Here is a 19,711-nt window from a genome sequence, read left to right as displayed (position 1 = left end):
GTGCGCATTTTGCCATTGTCGTGTCCGAACTATTAACACGTTTCAAACAGCCCTGATAGCGATAGGGCGGAGGTTGAAGGAGCTGGGAATTAAGTTTAACTTAAAAAATGTTTTGCAATGTAGTAGTAGGGTGATGTAGAGAATGTGGATTTCTTTCTCCTGTTTTGTTTTATGTCCCCTCTAAATATTTTTAAGATTTTAAATATTTAGATTGTGAGCTTCCGCTCTGACCCAGTGTCTGTAACATTAGATGGCGGTAATGCTCCGTCAGGTGGCCAACCGCTGAACAATTCAAAAAGAAGAAGAAACGACACCCTTTGATTGGACAGTAGCCTCATCATTATCCTGCGTTTGAATTTGCAGGAATAAAATTCCCGTCAAAACTACTGCAACGACTTTGGCAAATACTTCCGTCTTAAATAATTGCCTTTGTCGTCCAGTTAAAAAGGAGCGTGCCTTATCAACCTCGGTTTTTAAAACTGGGTTGTCGGTGCGTCTGAAAATCTTTGTGTAATGTTTCCAGCTGATCGAGTCCAGGTTCTTGGCCTCTTGCGTTCTCTGTATGAGCACACATGTACGCTGGAGGAGCTCACAGATAAAATCGTGTTCCGAGAGGGGCACAAACTGGTTCTTGTCGAACAGGCCGACACGGATCTCTTCAAATCCTTCGTAAGTAACGTTTTCGTCGGCTACGACAACGAGCTTCAGCAAGCGCCGAGCTGTCGCCAGGTAAAAAGTGAAAACTATTTCAGAATAAGCAAGTTATTTGTCCATTGCATGACCAATAGTGCATTTCTTTATTGTTTTTGTGACCGGTTAATTGCAGGAAATTCAAAAATAGTTGTAAATTACAATGCAATCAAAGTGAGAAGAATGCTTTTATTGACGTAGCTTAAGCTCAAGATCAAGGGATGCTTTGAGAGTAATTGTCAATTTGTTTTGTATATGTGAAGCCCTTTGAGACTGCTTGTGATTTACGGCTATATAAATAAACTTGACTTGACGTAAACGCTCACTCCATATTTTACATCAATAGGATTTGTGCATTTGAGAGATACCCCTAATTCAAGAACCACGTTAGTCGCACACGGGCCTGTTCCAAAACAATGGGACATTGTGATTTCCTTGGAAAGTTGCGGTCCTCTAGACATTCATACAAATGTGACGAAAATATACTACTAACTGAGAATTATTCGACATAATCAGTACTTTCACATTGATGCATATCATTTTATTACAAATAAGTAAATGTAAATTGAACATATTTGATTGATTGGTTGATTGATATATCTTTATTTTGAACATATTTAAAACAGGAAAATAGGGAAAAATAAATAAAACTAATAACTGTTTAAATTGCCGTATCTAAGTCCATCTAACAAACAAACAACAGTTATTTATTGATGAAGTGTGTGTATAAAATGGACTTTTGCATCAATCAGTTGGCCTACCCAAGAATTAACTGAACTAGCACACTTTTGTTGTTGACCTTTGGAGTATTTAGATGAAACCATGTCACTGATATGTTATTGGGAACTGGAATAACTTGAGTTTATTTTTTTAAATTTTGTTTTACCTAATTATTATTATTATTTTTTAAGTGCTTTGTCCCCTCCACGGCACTCACTCTTCAATAGATGACCAATAGAGTAATATAGTTCTTTATCTTCCATTGCTTTCTACAGATCTGCACATTCGCTGAACTGCTGGCCTTCATTCTGAACAACCTGGCAAGAAAGAACAAGCGCAACATCTTGTCACTCGGCTTCAAACTACCGTTTGTGGACGGGAAAGAGGTTGACAATGACAACTTCAAGTTCCACGGTGAAGCAACTCCGAACATTACCTACCTCAGAACGAGTGAGCTGTGGAACAAAGTGGCTAAGCGTCTCGGCACTGACATCACACGGCACCTGCTGGAGAGCTGTTCTCTGTTTGTGGTGGCGCCGCCGACATGCGCTGTCCAGATAAGCGGCACTCCCATCTACGACAGGGTTTCAAAGATTGTGCACGCCTCCGCCTTTTCTCCTCGATTTAGGAGTTGTGGTAATGCTAGGTCTGTGAAGAATAGATGTGCCGTGAGATTGAAATGGAGGGATTTTCGAGCCTTCCGTGGGAAAAGGAAGAGAGAAAGCAATGAGGATGATGGGGATGAAATAGTGTGTTCTGGAAAGAGGAGGAGACTCACAGAAGCTCACAAAGTCCCAAAGACAGTTGAAGAAGGACACTTTAAGTATGTGGAGACAAGCACTACTGTCTCCAAACAAGCAGCTGGAACAAGCACAGGTCCTATGAAGGGAGCACCTAGTTGGCGATCAGGCGTTTTCCCCCCATTGCCTCCATCTCAGTGTTTTGTCCAAACCTTGTCCTTCCTGTACGGCGGCCGAGGTATGAATGGGTTCCTCCTGAACAGAAAGAGGAAGAGCGCGACGGGCTTGAAAAGTCTGCTGGGCCAGGATGTGGTGAGACTGATCTTCTTTGAGGGGCTGCAGTATCTGAATGGAGTGGAGAGGAAACCCAAGAAGCTCCCTCGTCGCTTTTTTAACATGATCTCCCTTTTTACTCACCTTTTGTCGCAACATAAGAAATATGCCTACAACAGAACTCTGCAGCGCCTGTGCACGCTGATGCACTGCGACTTGGCCCAAGCTGAGTTGAGCTCCCTTTTGCCTAAACACTGTACTCCTCACCAAGTCTACCTTTTTGTACGGGAGTGCCTGTGCGCTGTCGTGCCGTCGGAGCTTTGGGGGTCTGCGGAAAACCGTTCTTGTTTTTTGGCGAGAGTCAAGGGCTTTTTGCGGAGCGGCAAGTTTGACAAGCTTTCAGTTGCGGAGCTGTTGTGGAAGATGAAGGTGAATGATTGTGACTGGTTGAAGATCAGTAAGAAAGGTATGATTAAAGCTGAAATGTGCAAAAAAAGATCTTCAATAACATGGGATTTTTTTGGGGGCTGATTCAACATACTTTGGTTATGCAGGCCGAGTGCCACCCAGTGAGCTCTCATATCGGACCCGGGTGCTCGGACAGCTGCTTGCTTGGCTCCTGGACGGCTACGTCGTTGACCTCGTGCGAGCCTGCTTCTACGTTACGGAATGTGTGGGTCATAAGAACGCCCTTACGTTCTACAGGCATGACGTTTGGGACAGACTGCAGGAGCTGGCCTTCAGGTCTCAAAAAACATCGCACATGTTCAGTGGAGGGGTGGCGTTTCTAATGAAGCTCATGGTCACTCTTTGTCATTGTAGAAGTTACATTTCTAAGGGCCAGTTGGAGGAATTGACTCCGTCTGAGGTGGCAAGCCTCCCCAAAAGCACTGTCACCTCCCGCCTGCGCTTCATCCCAAAGAGAGATAGCATGAGGCCCATTACGCGGGTTTTGGGACAAGATGCCAAATCAAAGGTACCGTAATTTTCGGACTACAAGTTTTTTTTTTTTTTTTTTTCATAATTTGGGTGGGGAGGCAACTTATACTCAGGAGCGATTTATATGTGATTATTTTTTTTTTTTTCACAAATGTTTAAAATTCTAAATCCGCAATGTAGTGAAACCGCGATAAACGAACCGCGATGTAGCAAGGGATTACTGTCATTTGAACTGCAAGTGATGTCACCGGTGCCACGCGGCGGTAGTTTACATAAAGGACAAAGGATTCGATCACGGGATGACGAAGGGCCCCAGGTTTGAAGGATTTAATGATTTGGAGTGACACAAGGTTTGAAAAACGTATTTATATTATAGTTATTTGATGTATTTTTTTTCGTGTATCAACTTGTATATGTTTTTATCGTTACAGTTCAGTAGTTGTTGGCTCGTGGAACTCTTGTTAAATAAAGAGCCGTTTACCCACGTGTTTCCTGGTACTTTGTTAACGCGACAATATAGTTATGTACTAGATCTGTGCGGCGCGCGCGGCGTTGTTGACACAAAGGACGTAGAATTTGATCGATGGATTTAATGATTAGGAGTGACACAGATGGTTTGACAATATTGTTATATGATAGTTATTTGAAATATACTTTATATGTTATTATATGGGTCTGTGATGTCAGCGGCGCGGCGCATATGCGGCACATACGCGGCATTGTTTACATAAAGGACGATCGATGGATTTAATGAATTGGAGTGACACAGATGGTTTGATGAACGTGTTATTTATGTAATACTTATTTGAATAACTCTGAATGTTACGTCAGGCCCGTTCTCAGCTCCTCGTTTGTGTATATGTCACGTTAGCACACCGTATCGTTTAGCCTGTTGTTGCTGGTTCATGTCTGTTCTTGGTGTTGGATTTTAACAAATACATTTGCCCCAAAAGTGCGACTTATACTCCGGAGCGACTTATATGTTGTTGTTTTTTCACTTTATTGTGCATTTTATGGCTGGTGCGACTTATACTCCGGAGCGACTTATAGTCTGAAAATTACGGTACTTTGTTTTTCTTCGAAAATGTCCCCATTTCAAAAATTGTGACAGCCCCCCCCCCACCCAATCCCTGTTTTTAGGCCTACCGAAAGGACATCCGTAACCTGAAGGATGTCTTGCGGGCCTGTGTGCAGTCCAATCCGTCCCACCTTGGTTCCACAGTCTGGGATATGACTGAAATCCACAAAGTGTTGTCCACTCTTCTCCCAGACCGGAAGGACCACATACGGAAGCTTTACTTTGTTAAGGTTGTACAAAAGCTGGATAAAGTCAATGTGAACTGTAATGTCTTTTTTCCATCGACAGCAAGTGGCAAAATGGCCGCCCCCTGAGATGGTTAAAATACAAATGATTGTAAATAAATGTTTTGGGTTGACGACCCCTTTACTACTGCCATCCTTCACATTCTTCCTTTAAGATGGACGTCAGCGGAGCGTACGAGAGTCTGCCTCATAAGAAACTTCTTCATATGGTCCGCGAAGTTCTATCGCCTGTCCAACACAAGACCTTTGTCACGCACTGCTATGCCAAGATCTGGGCAAATTCTATTGAGGGGCTCAAGAAGTCTTTTCTTAGACAGGTACAAAGACAGGTTCCTTTAAAAAAAATCTTCTATCCAGTCCGAGAGTTTTGTTTTTCTCCTCCTTTTGCAGGGAGAATTTTTGGTGGATGACAGGAAGGGCATCAAAGACACCATGATTGACCTTGCGATTGCACTCCAAAGAAGCAACAAAGTTCACCATGCCATCCTGGTGGAGCAGGTTGGGACGGCATCCTCGGATAGATCTCTACATTATCAGCTATTTTAAGATATTTTAGATTTTTTTTTTCACTAATTTGAGTTACCTTCCAGCAGTATTCGCAAGACATTCGCGTCGGAGACATGCTTCAGGTCTTCAACCAAATGTTGACAGGCAGTCTTTTACGCTTTGGAAACAAGTAAGTTTTGAACTTTAGTCATAGCACGGGAGGGCATGTCACAGCTCTGGACCTGGGCCCTTTTAGACTGTATCGTCGACTTCGCGGGATTCCCCAGGGGTCCGTCGCATCCGCTATGCTCTGCTGTCTCTGCTATGGTCACATGGAGAACACCCTGCTCAAAGGCGTGGTCGGAGCCAAAGGGTACGAGGGTCCCAACATTACGGCGTTAAGTCCGAATTCGGCTCTCATTGCCGCCGAAGAAACAAAACTCGTGAAGAGGGGACCTGTACTTTAATAGCAGATGTAGTAATACATTTGAGCAGGAGAGGGCAGCATGTTGAACCTGCTCCACCCCCCCCTCTGTTGCTTCCAGACGATTGATGAGATTGATGGATGATTTCCTTCTGATCACGCCCTACCTACACGAGGCACAAAATTTTTTCAAGTATGACTCCATGGAATACAGTTGTTTTTAATTGCATCTCTGACTCAAAAATCAGTTCATGTGAAGTTTGAGTGAGAGATTGTCATTCACCCAATTTTTTTGTGTTCAGGGTTTTGATGGCCAGCGTCCCACAGTATGGCCTGGTGGTCAACCCGCAAAAGGTGCTGGTCAATTTTCCTCTACCGCAAAGTCTGGATCCACAGCGTGCCGTCCGCATCCTTAACAACTGTCTCCTCTTCCCTTGGTGCGGGCTGTTGTTAGACACGTCCACGCTTGACGTCTATAAAGATTACTCCAGGTGAAGCCGCTGTTCAGCTGTAAATAATATATCATAGTTCTTTTTTGTTCTCAGATTAGTCATTGTGCTTTTACTGCTCTTTTATGGTCTGCATGTGTGTGCGCAAGCCCGCGCGCTGCTCACTGAGCACATTTGAATGATTTGACTCTTTGCTCTCCTCGCGTCACAGTTACTCGGGCATGTCTCTGCGCCACAGTCTTACTATCTATCTATCTATCTATCTATCTATCTATCTATCTATCTATCTATCTATCTATCTATCTATCTATCTATCTATCTATCTATCTATCTATCTATCTATCTATCTATCTCCTCAGTGTGTGTATAAATGTATGTGTACACTCAAAAAAGATGCTCAATGAGCAGATTTGGGTGATTTCACTTTTTCCTCTCCTTGCATAACAGATACTTGGGCATGTCTCTGCACCACAGCCTCACTTTCTCCTCGGTGTGTGTATAAATGTGTGCACACACAAAAAAAAAAGATGATCACTGAGTTGATTTGCACGATTTGACTCTCTCCTTTCGTTGCGTCACAGATACTCGGGCCTGTCTCTGCGCCACAGCCTCACTTTGCGCAATGTCCCCTCAGCCGGGAAGCAAATGAGGATGAAATTGATGCAGATCCTCAGATTGAAGTGCCACCCCCTGTTCTTGGACCTTAAGGTCAGTCACCAAGTCATTGAAGTTTCCATGTTACAGAAGCCACTAAATGGGATCACTCATGAATTATGTAATACTTTGCTTTTGGTATATCGACCTGTTTTTTTCAAGTAACTTTGGTCTACAATGCCACTGAATAAATTGTTTTGTGGTACTTTCTGTGAAAAGGTTTTCTAGCCAGTGCTCACGTAGGCCCCACGTGACCCACAGGCATTTTGTTGCCCACACCATACTAACATTCCATTTTATTTATATTTTTACATTGTCATTATTATCAAATTACTTTTTTGTGTGTGTGCAGACAAATTTGGTGACAGCTGTCTACAAAAACCTCTATGAATTGGTTTTCCTCCAGGCACTCAGGTCAGGACTTAGCCCAGATGACTTGTCAAGTTTTATTCACGTTCTTTTGCATGTGGATGCCATTTTTCAACGTTGTTGAATTTATTTATATTTATACACTGCTCAAAAAAATTAAAGGAACAGTTTTTTTCAGGGTATGGCATGAATTCAAATAAACTTTTCTGATAAGGGTTGGTCAGGCACGTGGCAGAGGGGGTTGTTAATCACTTGTAGCTACATTGGTGTTGATGGAATTAACAGGTACACTAGAGGGGCAACAACAAGATGGTCCCCAAAACAGGACTGGTTTTGGAGGTGGAGGCTATTTCAAGCGCCTCCCTCTTGATCTTTTTTAACTGTTTTTCCACAAGTGTTGGCTTTAGCAAGAGTCATTATCACGACTGGAAGCATGAGGCGATTTCTTAACCCTCCTGAAGTTGCGCAGATTGTCCAACTCCTCCAGGATGACACATTCATGCGTGCTGTTGCAAGAAGATTTGATGTGTCTCCCAGTACAATCTCCAGAGCATGGGGGAGATTCCAGGGGACAGGCAGTTACTCTAGGAGAGCTGCACAGGGCCGTAGACGGTCCTCATCCCATCAGCAGGACCGATATCCGCTGCTTTGTGCAAGGAGGAACAGGTTGAGCACTGCCGGAGCCCTACAGAATGACCTTCAGCAGGCTACTGATGTGAATGGTTTTCCCCAAACAGTCAGAAACAGACTTCACGAGGGTGGCCTCAGTGCACGACGTCCTGTAGTGTGCCCTATGCTCACTACTCAGCACCGTGGAGCTCGATTGACATTTGCCATAGAACACCAGAATTGGCAAGTCCGCCACTGGCGCCCTGTGCTTTTCACAGATGAGAGCAGGTTTACCCTGAGCACCTGTGATAGACGTGAAAGGGTCTGGAGAAGCCAAGGAGAGCGCTATGCTGCCTGCAACATCATTCGGCATGACCGGTTCGGTGGTGGGTCAGTGATGGTCTGGGGAGGCCTTTCCATGGAGGGACGAACAGACCTCTACAGGCCAGAGAACGGCAGTCTGACTGCCATTAGGTATCGGGATGAAATCCTTGCACCCATGGTCAGACCCTACGCTGGTGCAGTAGGTCCTGGGTTCCTCCTGATCCACGACATCCCCGGCCTCATGCGTTGTCAAGCATGCATACAAGCATGTAGGGGCTACACTAGATATTGAAAAGAGTTTTGAATTGCAGAAATTGAATTTAGGCAAAATGGACGAGCCTGCCACATCATTTTTTCCCTTTGATTTTAGGGTGTCTATATACTGAGCCCTCTGTAGGCTGAAAACCTTTATTTCCATCAAAAGATGTGGCATCCTTTTGTTCCTGAGACATTAAACTGTCCATATAAGTATAGATATCCAACTTTTTTTTTTTCACCATTGAAATCTGATGTGTTTTCAAAGTGTTCCTTTAATTTTTTTGAGCAGTGTATTTATATAGCACTGTGGTAATTGTACATCTATTTTTATGCTCGAAAGCCAACGAGTGACCACTTCCTCTCTTAGCCTTGACCAAATACAAGTAAAAGGGCTACTTACCGTAATTTTTGGACTATAAGTCGCGTTTTTTTTCATAGTTTGGGTGGGGGGTGGGCAACGTATACTGAGGAGCGACTTATGTGAATTTTTTCAAAAATTTTCAAAATAAAAAAAAAAAGAAAGGGAAACCGCTTTAAACGAACCGCGATGTAGCAAGGGATTGCTGTAATTTGAATTTCAAGTGACGTCAGCAGCCCGGCAGTTGTTTACATAAAGGACAAAGATTCGATCACGGGATGACAAAGATGACGAAGGGCCCCACGTACTACCGGCATCATTTGCGGCTTTGTTTGTAAGTGACACGAAGGTTGAAGAGTTTGAAGGATTTAATGATTTGGACTTGACGGAGCTCTCTTTTTCACCTCCGTGGATGGAAGTCGGGGGCCGGCCCTCGGCCGGGTGGCTGTCCGGGGACGGTGGATGGGGCTCGGACATGGCTTTTATACACGCCCGGTGCTTTTTTATGGAGCGCTCTTCCACCTCCGTGGCTGGAAGTTCACTAGAACTTTAAACTCTTGTTAAATAAAGAGCCGTTTACCCAACCCACGTCTTTGTTTGTACATTGTTAACGCTACAATGTAATTTATATACTAGATCTGTGGAATAATGACGAGGCTGACGTCAGGGCCCACGCGCGGCGTTGTTGACAAAGGACGAGGAATTTGATCAATGGATTTAATGATTTGGAGTGACACAGATGGTTTGATAATGTTGTAATATGATAGTTATTTGAAATATACTTTATATATCGTTTATATGGGTCTGTGGAATAATTAGAAATGCAAATCACGACGAGTCCGATGGCACGCGTACGCGGCATTGTTTACATAAAGGACGATCGATTGATTTAATGAATTGGAGTGCCACAGATGGTTTTATAAACGTGTTATTTATGTAATAGTTATTAGAATAACTCTGAATGTTACGTCGGGCCCATTCTCAGCTCTTCATTTGTGTTTGTCACGTTAGCATACCTATCGTTTAGCCTGTTGTTGCTCGTCCACGTCTGTTCTTGGTGTTGGATTTTGACGAATAAATTTGGCCCAAAAGTGCGACTTATACTCCGGTGCGACTTATATATGAATTATTATTATTATTATTATTATTATTTAAAATATACTTTATATATCGTTTATATGGGTCTGTGGAATAATTAGAAATGCAAATCACGACGAGTCCGATGGCACGCGTACGCGGCATTGTTTACACAAAGGACGATCGATTGATTTAATGAATTGGAGCGACACAGATGGTTTTATAAACGTGTTATTTATGTAATAGTTATTAGAATAACTCTGAATGTTACGTCGGGCCCATTCTCAGCTCTTCATTTGTGTTTGTCACGTTAGCATACCTATCGTTTAGCCTGTTGTTGCTCGTTCATGTCTGTTCTTGGTGTTGGTTTTTGACGAATAAATTTGCCCCAAAAGTGCGACTTATACTCCGGTGCGACTTATATACGTTATTTTTTTTTCACTTTATTGTGCATTTTATGGCTGGTGCGATTTATACTCCGGAGCGACTTATAGTCCGAAAATTACGGTAATCACTTTCTACTGTAAGCAGAGAAGTAATTGAATTGACGTTCAGCACATTAAGCAAAGATTTTTGTTGCCCTTTTTCGTTTTTTAGATTCCATATATGTGCCCAGAGTTTACCCTTTGGCCAAACGGTTGCAAAGAACCCTTTCTACTTTCTGCAGATGGTATGGGATATGGCTCATTACACCAGTCATCTCATCAGCCAAAGCAACAAAGGTTTTCCACTCAGATATATTGGATTCCATTTCAGGTTAACTATCACATTATGAGTTTGTTTTTTTTGGTGGTTATGCGTGTTTTGAACTTTAAGGCTACGAGGCACAGGGTTCTCTTGTGCCGGACGAGGCAGTGGAGTTGCTTTTCTGCCTTTCATTTTCACTGGTGTTATCGCAACATCGCGCTGCATACAAGGGGATGGGTTTCCATCTGCAGAAACGTACGTGCCCCTTGGTAAACCATGGAAATATTCAGCATGTTTGATAGCTATTCTCATCAGAGAAATTATTGTCTGATTCTTACAGGCAAGCGCAGTCTGGAGCGTCGTCTGGGAGGTTTGCAACTGGGTTGGGTGAAACAGGCGGCCAAGCCCTGTGGCATTCTTGGCCAGTTAAATCTAAAAGGTGTTCTGTTAAAAAAAAAAAAAAAAAAAAAAAAAAATAGCCGCAAGGGTTGCTGGCCATGACAAAATACCTTGAATTGCCTTACTAGTGAAAACAAAGATGTGTTCTATGGTCTCTGCTGCCACCTAACGTTATCTTTTAGTAGTGTCTGATGCAACGACAGCAAATGTACAGTATTTGCGAGGGATTGCCTGAGTCTGAGTGACTGTTGTGTAGGCTACATAGCCGTGTCATGTATTGTATCTCACTGGAAACTTCATGAATAACATTTGCAGTCTTTTGAGATTCAATACAAAATATGTAATAAACTTGATGAATGAAAAATACCCATTCAAATCTAAAATACAGTACAAGTTTTTTCCCAGTAATGGTTTTGCCCAATTTTGAAACCTTACCAATGGAACCAAATTCTTTTGCATCCCACAACGATAGTTCAATATTGAGCATATGGCTGTCATATGCCAAAGAACTATCATAGAATGATAATCATACTTTTTGTGTCCATGAACAGCATGGAAGAGGCTGAGGCATTCTGTCGCAGAGGAATTTAGGTTTGTATCTATATTGGGCATTAACAAAAATAACCTTATAATTGCATAACATCAGGGAGAATTTCAGAAAGCAGCTTTGGTGAAAAATATTTTAAAATTTAAAACAGGGAATTTCTAGTTCCAACAAGAGAGGCAGGTGAAACTCTGAGACACTCACCATGACTACTGACACTGAAGCAAACCTGCCCCCTACCATAAGAAACCCTGAGTTTAGTCTGCTTCTTCCCTTCTGCCTTACCCATTTGAAAATCAACCACAAATGATTTTGTTTTCATTATGTCTTTATTCCCTATAGATACAAAGGCAAGTCAGTCTTGGTACCATTGTGCAAACAATTAAAACACTCCTGCTTTGACACTGCACCCACCTCAGCTGGCGGTTGGGCAACTGAATTTCTAAATAGGTCTTCTGGAGGTGGAGGTGTATCTTTTCATTGTCATTTTTTTTATTTTTTTTATTTGTCTGATGAGGTTCTGTTGGTCGAATTCATTCGCTGGCAACTGCTAAAACATGAGGGTGACACTGAAATTCTTCAGTCCCAAATGCTGAATCAATGTCAGTGGGTAGAGTGTCCGCCCTGAGACTGGAAGGTTGTGGATTCAAATCCCGGCCGGGTCATACCAAAGACTATAAAAATGGGACCCATTGCCTCCCTGCTTGGCACTCAGCATTAAGGGTTGGAATCGGGGGGTTAGATCACCAAATGATTCCCGAGCGCGGCACCGCTGCTGCTCACCCCCAGGGGATGGATCAAAATCACACTGGGATGGGTTAAATGCAGAGGACAAATTTGTGACGATCATTGGGACTTTAACTTTAAATACTCAAACGTCCACCCTTGCGCCCCTCAATTGTGCATTCCTAATGAGGAAGGGTTCGTTTCACTCCTGTGGGATAGCACCTATACGAAAGAAAATATGATTGATGAGAACCATTTTTACACCAAGTATGCAAAGATTTGCGTTTATTAAATGCACAGATGGGTGCAATTTGAGTTTGGCGTTCACTTAGTCCGAAATTTCCCCCTTGGTCGTCTTTCTGGTTTTTTTGCGGCTGCAGCAGTGTTACTTTTTCATGAGAACAGACTTGGTGTCCTTCTACGACGTCATTAAAATCTACATTTCAATGAACGAAGTACGCGGATCGAATTTTCTTCATGGTTACCATGCTGAATCAAGTTATCAGTGCTCCATTGATGATGTCTTCTTTAATGATAGATGTGCACGCGCTAAACACAAGGTTAACCAACTCTGAGTTAATTTACATAATTCATGTTAGCTCTTCTGGAACCGTGTGGTCAGAGTTTCCCATTGCATGGTAAATCACCCTCGAGTTTTACAATTAGGACTCAGTTTGCTGAGCCATGGAACATCCCCTCTCGGGAACATACACCCTGTGTCCAAATTCACAGGTTGCGTACTCCGAAGTTGGTGTTGGCTCGTGAGTGAATGATTCGTTCAGAAGAACGAATCTTTTCAATGAACGAGAGTGAACGAATCACTTCCTAAAGACTCTGAGTGATTGATTTGTATTTCCAGTTCATCGTGAGAACGGATCAGTGAGGGATGTTCTCATGAACAGGAATGCCGTTTCGTTCGTTGGTGAACGGGAAATCCAATTCACGACTCGTTCGTGAACGGGAAGTTACGTCACTGACTCGTAAAGTCCCTCCTCCATCTAACGCTCGCTGGCGCTGCTGATTGGTCTTCACGAGTGTGTGAGTGTGTGAGTGTGTGTGTGTGTGTGTGTGTGTGTGTGTGTGTGTGTGTGTGTGTGTGTGTGTGTGTGTGTGTGAGTGTGTGTGTGAGTGTGTGTGTGAGTGTGTGCGAGAGTGTGCGAGAGTGTGCGAGAGTGTGCGAGAGTGTGTGAGTGAGACAGACAGACAGACAGCATTGCTGCTATGCCATTGCCAGCTGACACGCTATGCCAACACTGATGTTTTAATTTTGTATTTGTTGGCTTGTAGTTCATGGTGTTATTATACCGAATGTGTTTGTGTTTTAATAAAAGGTTGAAAAAAAAACTGTTATGCCGACATATGTTATTTGGGGGGGCACTAACTCATAAAACTACGTAAAATACATACATATTGTCATATAAAGCTGTTAACCAAATGTCTGATTTTTATGTTTTAATAGGCGAATATAAAAACAAGGAATAAAACACAAGACAAGTCCATCCATCCATCCATCCATCCATCCATCCATCCATCCATCCATCCATCCATCCATCCGCATATCCGGGGTTGGGTCGCGGGGGCAGCAGCTTTAGAAGGGACTCCCAGACTTCCCTATCCCCAGCCACTTCATCCAGCTCATCCCAGTGGATCCCAAGGCTTTCCCAGGCCAGCCAAGAGACATAGTCTCTCCAGCGCATCCTGGGTCATTCCCGGGGTCTCCTACCGGTGGGACATGCCCGAAAGACCTCCCAAGGGCGGTGTCCAGGAGGCATCCTGATGAGATGCCCGAGCCACCTCTCTGGCTCCTCTCAACGTGGAGGAGCAGCGGCTCCACTCCGAGTCTCTCCCGGATGATCAAGCTCCTCACCCTATCTCTAAGGAAGAGCCCAGACACCCTGCGGAGGAAACTCATTTCGGCCGCTTGTATCCTGGATCTCGTTCTTTCGGTCACGACCCATAGGTCGTGACCATAGGTGAGGGTAGGAGCATAGATCGACCGATAAATCTCATCCCCGATCCAGAGAGGGCATTCCACTCTTTTCTGACCGAGGACCATGGACTCGGATTTGGAGGTGCTGACCCTCATACCGACCGCTTCACACTCTGCTGCGACCCGCTCCAGTGAGAGCTGGAGATCACGGCCTGAAGAAGCCAACAGCACCACGTCATCTGCAAAAAGCAGCGACTCGATGCTGAGGTCCCTAAACCGGACCCCCTCAACGCCTCGGCTGCGCCTAGAAATTCTGTCGATAAAAGTTATTAACAGAACTGGTGACACAGGGCAGCCTTGGAGGAGTCCAACCCTCACTGGGAACGAATCCGACTTACTGCCGGAAATGCGGACTAAACTGGCATCGGTGATACAGGGACCAAGCCGCCCTTATCAGTTGGCTCGGCAGCCCATACTCCCAAAGCACCCTCCACAAAACCTCCCGAGGGACACGGTCGAACGCCTTCTCCAAGTCCACAAAACACATGTGGACTGGTTGGGCGAACTCCCATGAACCTTCAAGGATCCTGCCGAGGGTGTAGAGCTGGTCCACTGTTCCACGGCCAGGACGAAAGTCACACTGTTCCTCCTGAATCCGAGGTTGGACCTTCCGACGGACCCTCCTCTCCAGCACCCCTGAATAGACACTACCAGGGAGGCTGAGGAGTGTGATTCTCCTGTAATTGAAACACACCCTCCAGTCCCCCTTCTTAAAGAGGGGAGCCACCACCCCAGTCTGCCAATCCAGAGGCACCGACCTGATGTCCACGCAATGTTGTAGAGTGTCAGCCATGACAGCTCCACAACATCCAGAGCCTTTAAGCTGGCGCCCTGCCACCGAGGAGTTTTTTAACTACCTCAGTGACCTCGATCCCAGAGATTGGAGAGTCCGCCTCAGAGTCTCCAGGCCCTGCTTCCACAATGGAAGGCGTGTCGGTGGAATTGAGGTCTTCGAAGTATTCTCCCCACCGACTCACAACATCCCGAGTCGAGGTCAGCAGCACACCATCTCCACTGTAAACAATGTTGACTGTGCACTGCTTCCCCCCTCCTGAGACGCCGGATTTTGGACCAGAATTTCCTCGAATCCCTCCGGAAGTCATTCTCCATGGCCTCGCCAAACTCCTCCCATGCCCGGGTTTTTGCCTCAGCAACCGCCGAAGCCGCGTTCCGCTTGGCTGTTAGAGATGTTCTGACTAACTTATTTTGCAAGAACCACACGAGACCCTTTAAGCACTTGCAAGTGGAGAGCTTGTCCGTTACTGTAGATACAGCAATGTTCGAACAGACTCGGCCGTTAGTCTCTTACAAGAGCATATTTATTGAGAACAAGTAGGGTGGGGGTGACATTTGACATGTGTGGTGGTCACTTCAGCAAATGGTTAATCAGTGCAGAGGGTCCCAGTTGGTGGTCACCTCAGCAAATAGTCAACCAGTGCAGAGGGTCCCAGTTTATTGTTTTACGAGGTCGTGGAAAAAAAACCTAGTGGAGCATTCCAGATGACTAACTAAACAAGGATGTTTCCACACCATTTGGAAAGTTTCAACAACTGAATGGTTAAACTTTTCAGAGTCAAGGAAAGGTAAAAGGTTCAAACAAAGTTCATCATTCTAGTCTACATCCCAACATAATCATACGATCAAGATAGTTTATAAACCCTAACATTGGCCATGGAATTGGCCTAACATCACGCAAAACATAGACTGATTGTCATTCATACAGGAATTTATTCATTGAACATATTTTTTATAGTAGCAAACCAATTGTCAATTTACAGCTCTGTTGGAAAACTTAGTTAGGCCAAAAATATCAAATTAATCCATCAATACCAAAATGCATTCTTCATGCAATTAACACTAAAATTATTGAATAAATGAGGATATACAGGTAATAAACATTCTTCTGCACAAACTGGGGCTGGTTCCCACCATCAAAAACGTTTTTTAAAAAATAGTGGAAAATAATTCTCAAATGTGTGAGTCTGCAAGTGCTGAAACATGAAAATACGAGGTATATTTTTCACTATACTGCTTGTTGTAGCTAATTTCTTTGACTCCAATTTGAAGACTGACTCCATCCGTCCGTCCGTCCGTCCGTCCATCCGTCCATCCATCCATCCATCCATCCATCCATCCATCCATCCATCCATCCATCCATCCATCATCCTGCTTGTCGTGGGTGTGCTGGAGACTATCCCAGCAGTCATCGGGCAGTAGGCGGGGGACACCCTGAACTGGTTGCCAGCCAATCACAGGGCACCCAGAGACGAATAACCCTCTGCACTTGCACTCACTCCTACGGACAACTCGGAGTGCTCAATCAGCCTGCCATGCATGTTTTTGGGATGTGGGAGGAAACCGGGGAGAACATGCAAACTCCACACAGGGAGGGCCAGATCTGTAATCAAACCCACACCCTCTGAGCGGGCGTGCTAATCATATTTTTAATTCAAATTATATATATCCTCTATATACGGAGTTGAACAAGCATTGGGTGGAACACTGACTGATCCAACTTCATGTAATGCTACAGAAATTCAAGATGCTGCAGGTTATCTAAAATGGTGTACAGGTATTCTTTGGTCTCTCTCTTGCCCCACATGGTCTTCCACCTTCTGTAAAATGTAAATCCCATTCCTCCTCACCTGCTGTAAAAAAAAATCATTATTCCATCAAAGACACATTTGGCACTTCAGTATTAAACCTAATGGTGGTTCTATACGACTTAAAAATTAAACGATTCATAGTCGTGGGGAAGACATTGACTTTTAGTAAACACTGTCTATAATGCACCAATTAGCGCCTACTCTTGAAGCCATATTTGTTAGCTCGATAGCTGTAAATATGTGTCCTGCGTATTAAACCGCAAGAGATCCTTACACAGGATTATTTAGGTGACCTTGTATCTGAATACAAGGTCACCTAAATAATCCTGTGTAACAATTGTTGATGTCTAAAATGCTTTGCCTTTCATTGTATGTACTGTAGTTTTTGTTCTGCTTGTAAACCTACAGATGTAAGTGATGGAAATTTGTGATGGAGCGCAAATTACATTTTGTCTAATGAATTACCTGGTGGGAGGACATTTTCTCTGAAGTACTGGCTCATGCTGATGTTGCCAGCTGGTCGATACTGCCCAACAACAAAAACCTTGTTGCCATCTGTGGCCATCCCGATTCCCAGTTGTGTGCTTGCTTTCCACACAATCTGAGTAAAATGACCTATAGGGGAAAACATGCAAAACATCTTAAAGTTGTTTTGCTGCACCTTCGGCATTACCCAATACTTTGTTAGCGACAACTATACAATCTGATAGAATACAATTCGAAAAGGTGGGATGTCAAAAATTGCTCAGTCAGTATTGTTTTTTGTGTGTCTATTGTATACAGACTGACACACACTCTGATTAAGCTATAGTCATTGAGTGTTTAGGCACGTGTACATGCACAACAAACGACATAATGTTTACTGTTGTTTTTTTTATTGATTTTTATGGCAGTAATAAGTAATATCAATTTCTGATATTTTACCTGTGTTGCCACTAAATCCTGGGTTGCTCCAGCTGTATTTCTTAATTTCATCATACCATGAATCTACTGCTTCTTTGCCTAGACAAGACAAACATTCTCACGTGACAATTCCGTAAAATCATACAATTGATCCGTTAATCACTGCAAGGGTGTCAAACTCATTCTTATCGTGGGCCACTTCGTAGTTGCAGCTTCCCTTAGAGGGCCGTTATGACAGTGACATCAAATAAATGTTAAATGTTTGTCATATTACGTAATACATATACAGGGGTCCTCGGTTTACGACGTCCTCGAGTTAAGTTGTTTCGTGTTTACGACACGCGTCTCATATAATATTTTATATGATTATATTATTTTGGGGGATTTCATCTCATTTATTTAAAGTCTTTTTGTCGACCTAAGCAGTTTTGCGTCGTATGCATCTACTAGGGAACTAGTTGGAAGGAGCAGCGGAAGAATACGCTGCGAAAGAGGACAGAGGAAGACGGCGTTACCGATCCTCCAATACTCCACGTCTGACAGTCTCAAAATCTAAACTCAAATCCTTTGGTGAGAGAGCCTTCTCCTGCACAGCACCCCGACTCTGGAACTGTCTCCCTCAGTATGTCTATGACTCACCCACACTTCCCATATTTAAGTCCCGTCTAAAAACCTACCTTTTTACTCAAGCCTATGACCTCCCCTACCCATAACTGGTGTCCTCTTCTTAACTTTATCTCATTGTCTCTTCCCCGTCCCCGTCCCCCCCTGTATGTCTTTGCCTTGTTCCCTGTAAGCGTCTTTGGGTTTTTGAAAAGCGCTATACAAATTTCATGAATTATTATTATTATTACGATTACAGTCCAACTGTTTTGGACTGTTGCTTCGTCTCTCTCGCTTGTGTTATCGTTTTTGTTATTATTTTCGTTATGGTATTATGGTTTTATTACTGTTCTGCCTATTATTTTATTACTTTACGGTTTCATTTTATTGCTATTTTTACTGTTTTATTACTGATCCGAACGGATCAACGTCACAAATTGAGGACCCCCTGAACACAACCAATTGTTAGATTACTATAATCAGAAATAATATTTTCTTCAATTGTTGTTCAAATTACTATAAAAAAGTAATAACTAAATCGAAATAACCGAATAGTAATACATTTGGCAAGGATCATGCGAGTTGACATGATTTGCTTTCGCGGGCCATATAAAATGACATGACGGGCCGGATCTGGCCCCGGGCCTTGAGTTTGGCATTTATGCATTAATGTGTAACAATTTGCATTATTGGGTAACATGAAGTCCTCAAGAACAACATGTGCTAAATCTCGTGAACGCTTGTCAAAGTGTTTTAAGTTGGAAATACACCTGTTAGTTTAAAGGGTGCCGAACTCCACTTGTAGAAAATATTCTCTCCATCATCGCTGCCACTGTGCTGTGCAACACCCAAAGCCAACAAGCGATCCGCCCATCTCTGAGCCGCCGCATTCAGCTCACTGTTAAGAGTCATAGGTGGTGTGTTGTGCCGTGCTCTGTAGGCATTGTGAGCTTCCAGGAACTCCTGTTGAAAGCTTTCATCTGCTAATCAAATTATAAATTAGCTCTATTGCTGAGGCTGGCATAGCTGGATGAATTATGCCTAAAAGAAGAGTGCACTCACCTGCCATTGTGTCTGATGTTACAAGGCTGGAAAGGTAAAACAAGAATGCAGTTAAAAAACAAACCACATAGCTATTTTTACATAAAGTATAGAACAAGGAAGAAAGGATACTGTCAGTGCATTAGTCCTAGTCTGGTGATGACAACATGAAAACGTACATGTCAAACAGCCGCCAATGCAAATTGCCTCTGGAAAAATGACTAGCTCAGATTAAGTTCCTTTGCTGTCTTACATATGTCTGTCTTGATGTTTATATACTAGAGATGTGGAGGCGGAGACAGACACCCAGCCTTTTTTGTTATTACCTCAGTGGGATCAACTGCTTTGCAGCTTGTTCTGTTTCAGACGTTTCTGTTTTGTAACTCGGTTCACAATATACCTATAAAGTTCATCAAATAATATGTGGGATACCCTGATGTGCATACTTTGTACTATATTTATTTGCATGTGGTTGGGACAACCGCAGATCAAAACAAGTTTAGTGGCTTTGTCTGGGCT

The 19,711-nt window shown here is 43.4% G+C and overlaps 2 protein-coding genes across 8 annotated transcripts; one reads left to right on the top strand and one right to left on the bottom strand.

Moving 5' to 3' along the window:
* The first annotated feature begins 310 nt into the window (after positions 1 to 310).
* Positions 311 to 13,698, top strand: tert (telomerase reverse transcriptase). Of its 6 annotated transcripts, none has more exons than XM_085910034.1 (16): positions 312 to 669; positions 1,686 to 2,889; positions 2,978 to 3,167; positions 3,246 to 3,399; positions 4,503 to 4,670; positions 4,841 to 5,002; positions 5,076 to 5,183; positions 5,276 to 5,361; positions 5,428 to 5,544; positions 5,717 to 5,788; positions 5,898 to 6,086; positions 6,626 to 6,752; positions 7,051 to 7,112; positions 10,291 to 10,415; positions 10,510 to 10,635; positions 10,721 to 13,698. In XM_085910034.1, the coding sequence occupies exons 1-16, from the start codon at positions 514 to 516 to the stop codon at positions 10,879 to 10,881; spliced, it is 3,207 nt and encodes a 1,068-aa protein (XP_085766160.1). In that variant the 5' UTR covers positions 312 to 513; the 3' UTR covers positions 10,882 to 13,698. The 6 variants fall into 6 exon arrangements, 5 of the variants coding, with proteins under 5 accessions (XP_085766160.1, XP_085766159.1, XP_085766158.1 ...); XM_085910033.1 differs by having other exon boundaries at positions 312 to 729; positions 5,279 to 5,361; positions 10,721 to 13,697; XM_085910032.1 differs by having other exon boundaries at positions 312 to 729; positions 10,721 to 13,697.
* Positions 13,699 to 15,385: 1,687 nt separating this feature from the next.
* On the bottom strand, positions 15,386 to 19,462 carry LOC147057667 (Golgi-associated plant pathogenesis-related protein 1). Of its 2 annotated transcripts, none has more exons than XM_085910191.1 (6): positions 19,372 to 19,462; positions 19,214 to 19,239; positions 18,922 to 19,134; positions 17,570 to 17,647; positions 17,111 to 17,260; positions 15,386 to 16,687 (listed from the first exon to the last, which is right to left on the bottom strand). In XM_085910191.1, the coding sequence occupies exons 2-6, from the start codon at positions 19,218 to 19,220 to the stop codon at positions 16,596 to 16,598; spliced, it is 540 nt and encodes a 179-aa protein (XP_085766317.1). In that variant the 5' UTR covers positions 19,221 to 19,239; positions 19,372 to 19,462; the 3' UTR covers positions 15,386 to 16,595. The 2 variants fall into 2 exon arrangements, with proteins under 2 accessions (XP_085766317.1, XP_085766318.1); XM_085910192.1 differs by having other exon boundaries at positions 18,922 to 19,131.
* Between the last annotated feature and the right edge of the window lie 249 nt (positions 19,463 to 19,711).

The sequence above is a fragment of the Syngnathus leptorhynchus genome, chromosome 4, assembly GCF_054491065.1.
Source record: "Syngnathus leptorhynchus isolate UIUO chromosome 4, UIUO_Slep, whole genome shotgun sequence".
NCBI classification, from domain to species: Eukaryota; Metazoa; Chordata; class Actinopteri; order Syngnathiformes; family Syngnathidae; genus Syngnathus; species Syngnathus leptorhynchus.
This window is presented reverse-complemented; position numbering and strand designations above follow the sequence as displayed.

Bases quoted from the DNA above. Each gene is read 5' to 3' on its own strand.
- tert (XM_085910032.1), top strand. From the start codon at position 514: ATGTTTCCAGCTGATCGAGTCCAGGTTCTTGGCCTCTTGCGTTCTCTG. The intron at 5,362-5,427 runs GTAAGTTTTGAA...GGGCCCTTTTAG, and splicing joins CTTTTACGCTTTGGAAACAA to ACTGTATCGTCGACTTCGCG. The intron at 6,087-6,625 runs GTGAAGCCGCTG...GTTGCGTCACAG, and splicing joins GTCTATAAAGATTACTCCAG to ATACTCGGGCCTGTCTCTGC.
- LOC147057667 (XM_085910191.1), bottom strand. The intron at 17,261-17,569 runs GTAAAATATCAG...TTTCCCCTATAG, and splicing joins AGGATTTAGTGGCAACACAG to GTCATTTTACTCAGATTGTG. The intron at 16,688-17,110 runs GTAATTCATTAG...TTTTTTTTACAG, and splicing joins AGAAAATGTCCTCCCACCAG to CAGGTGAGGAGGAATGGGAT.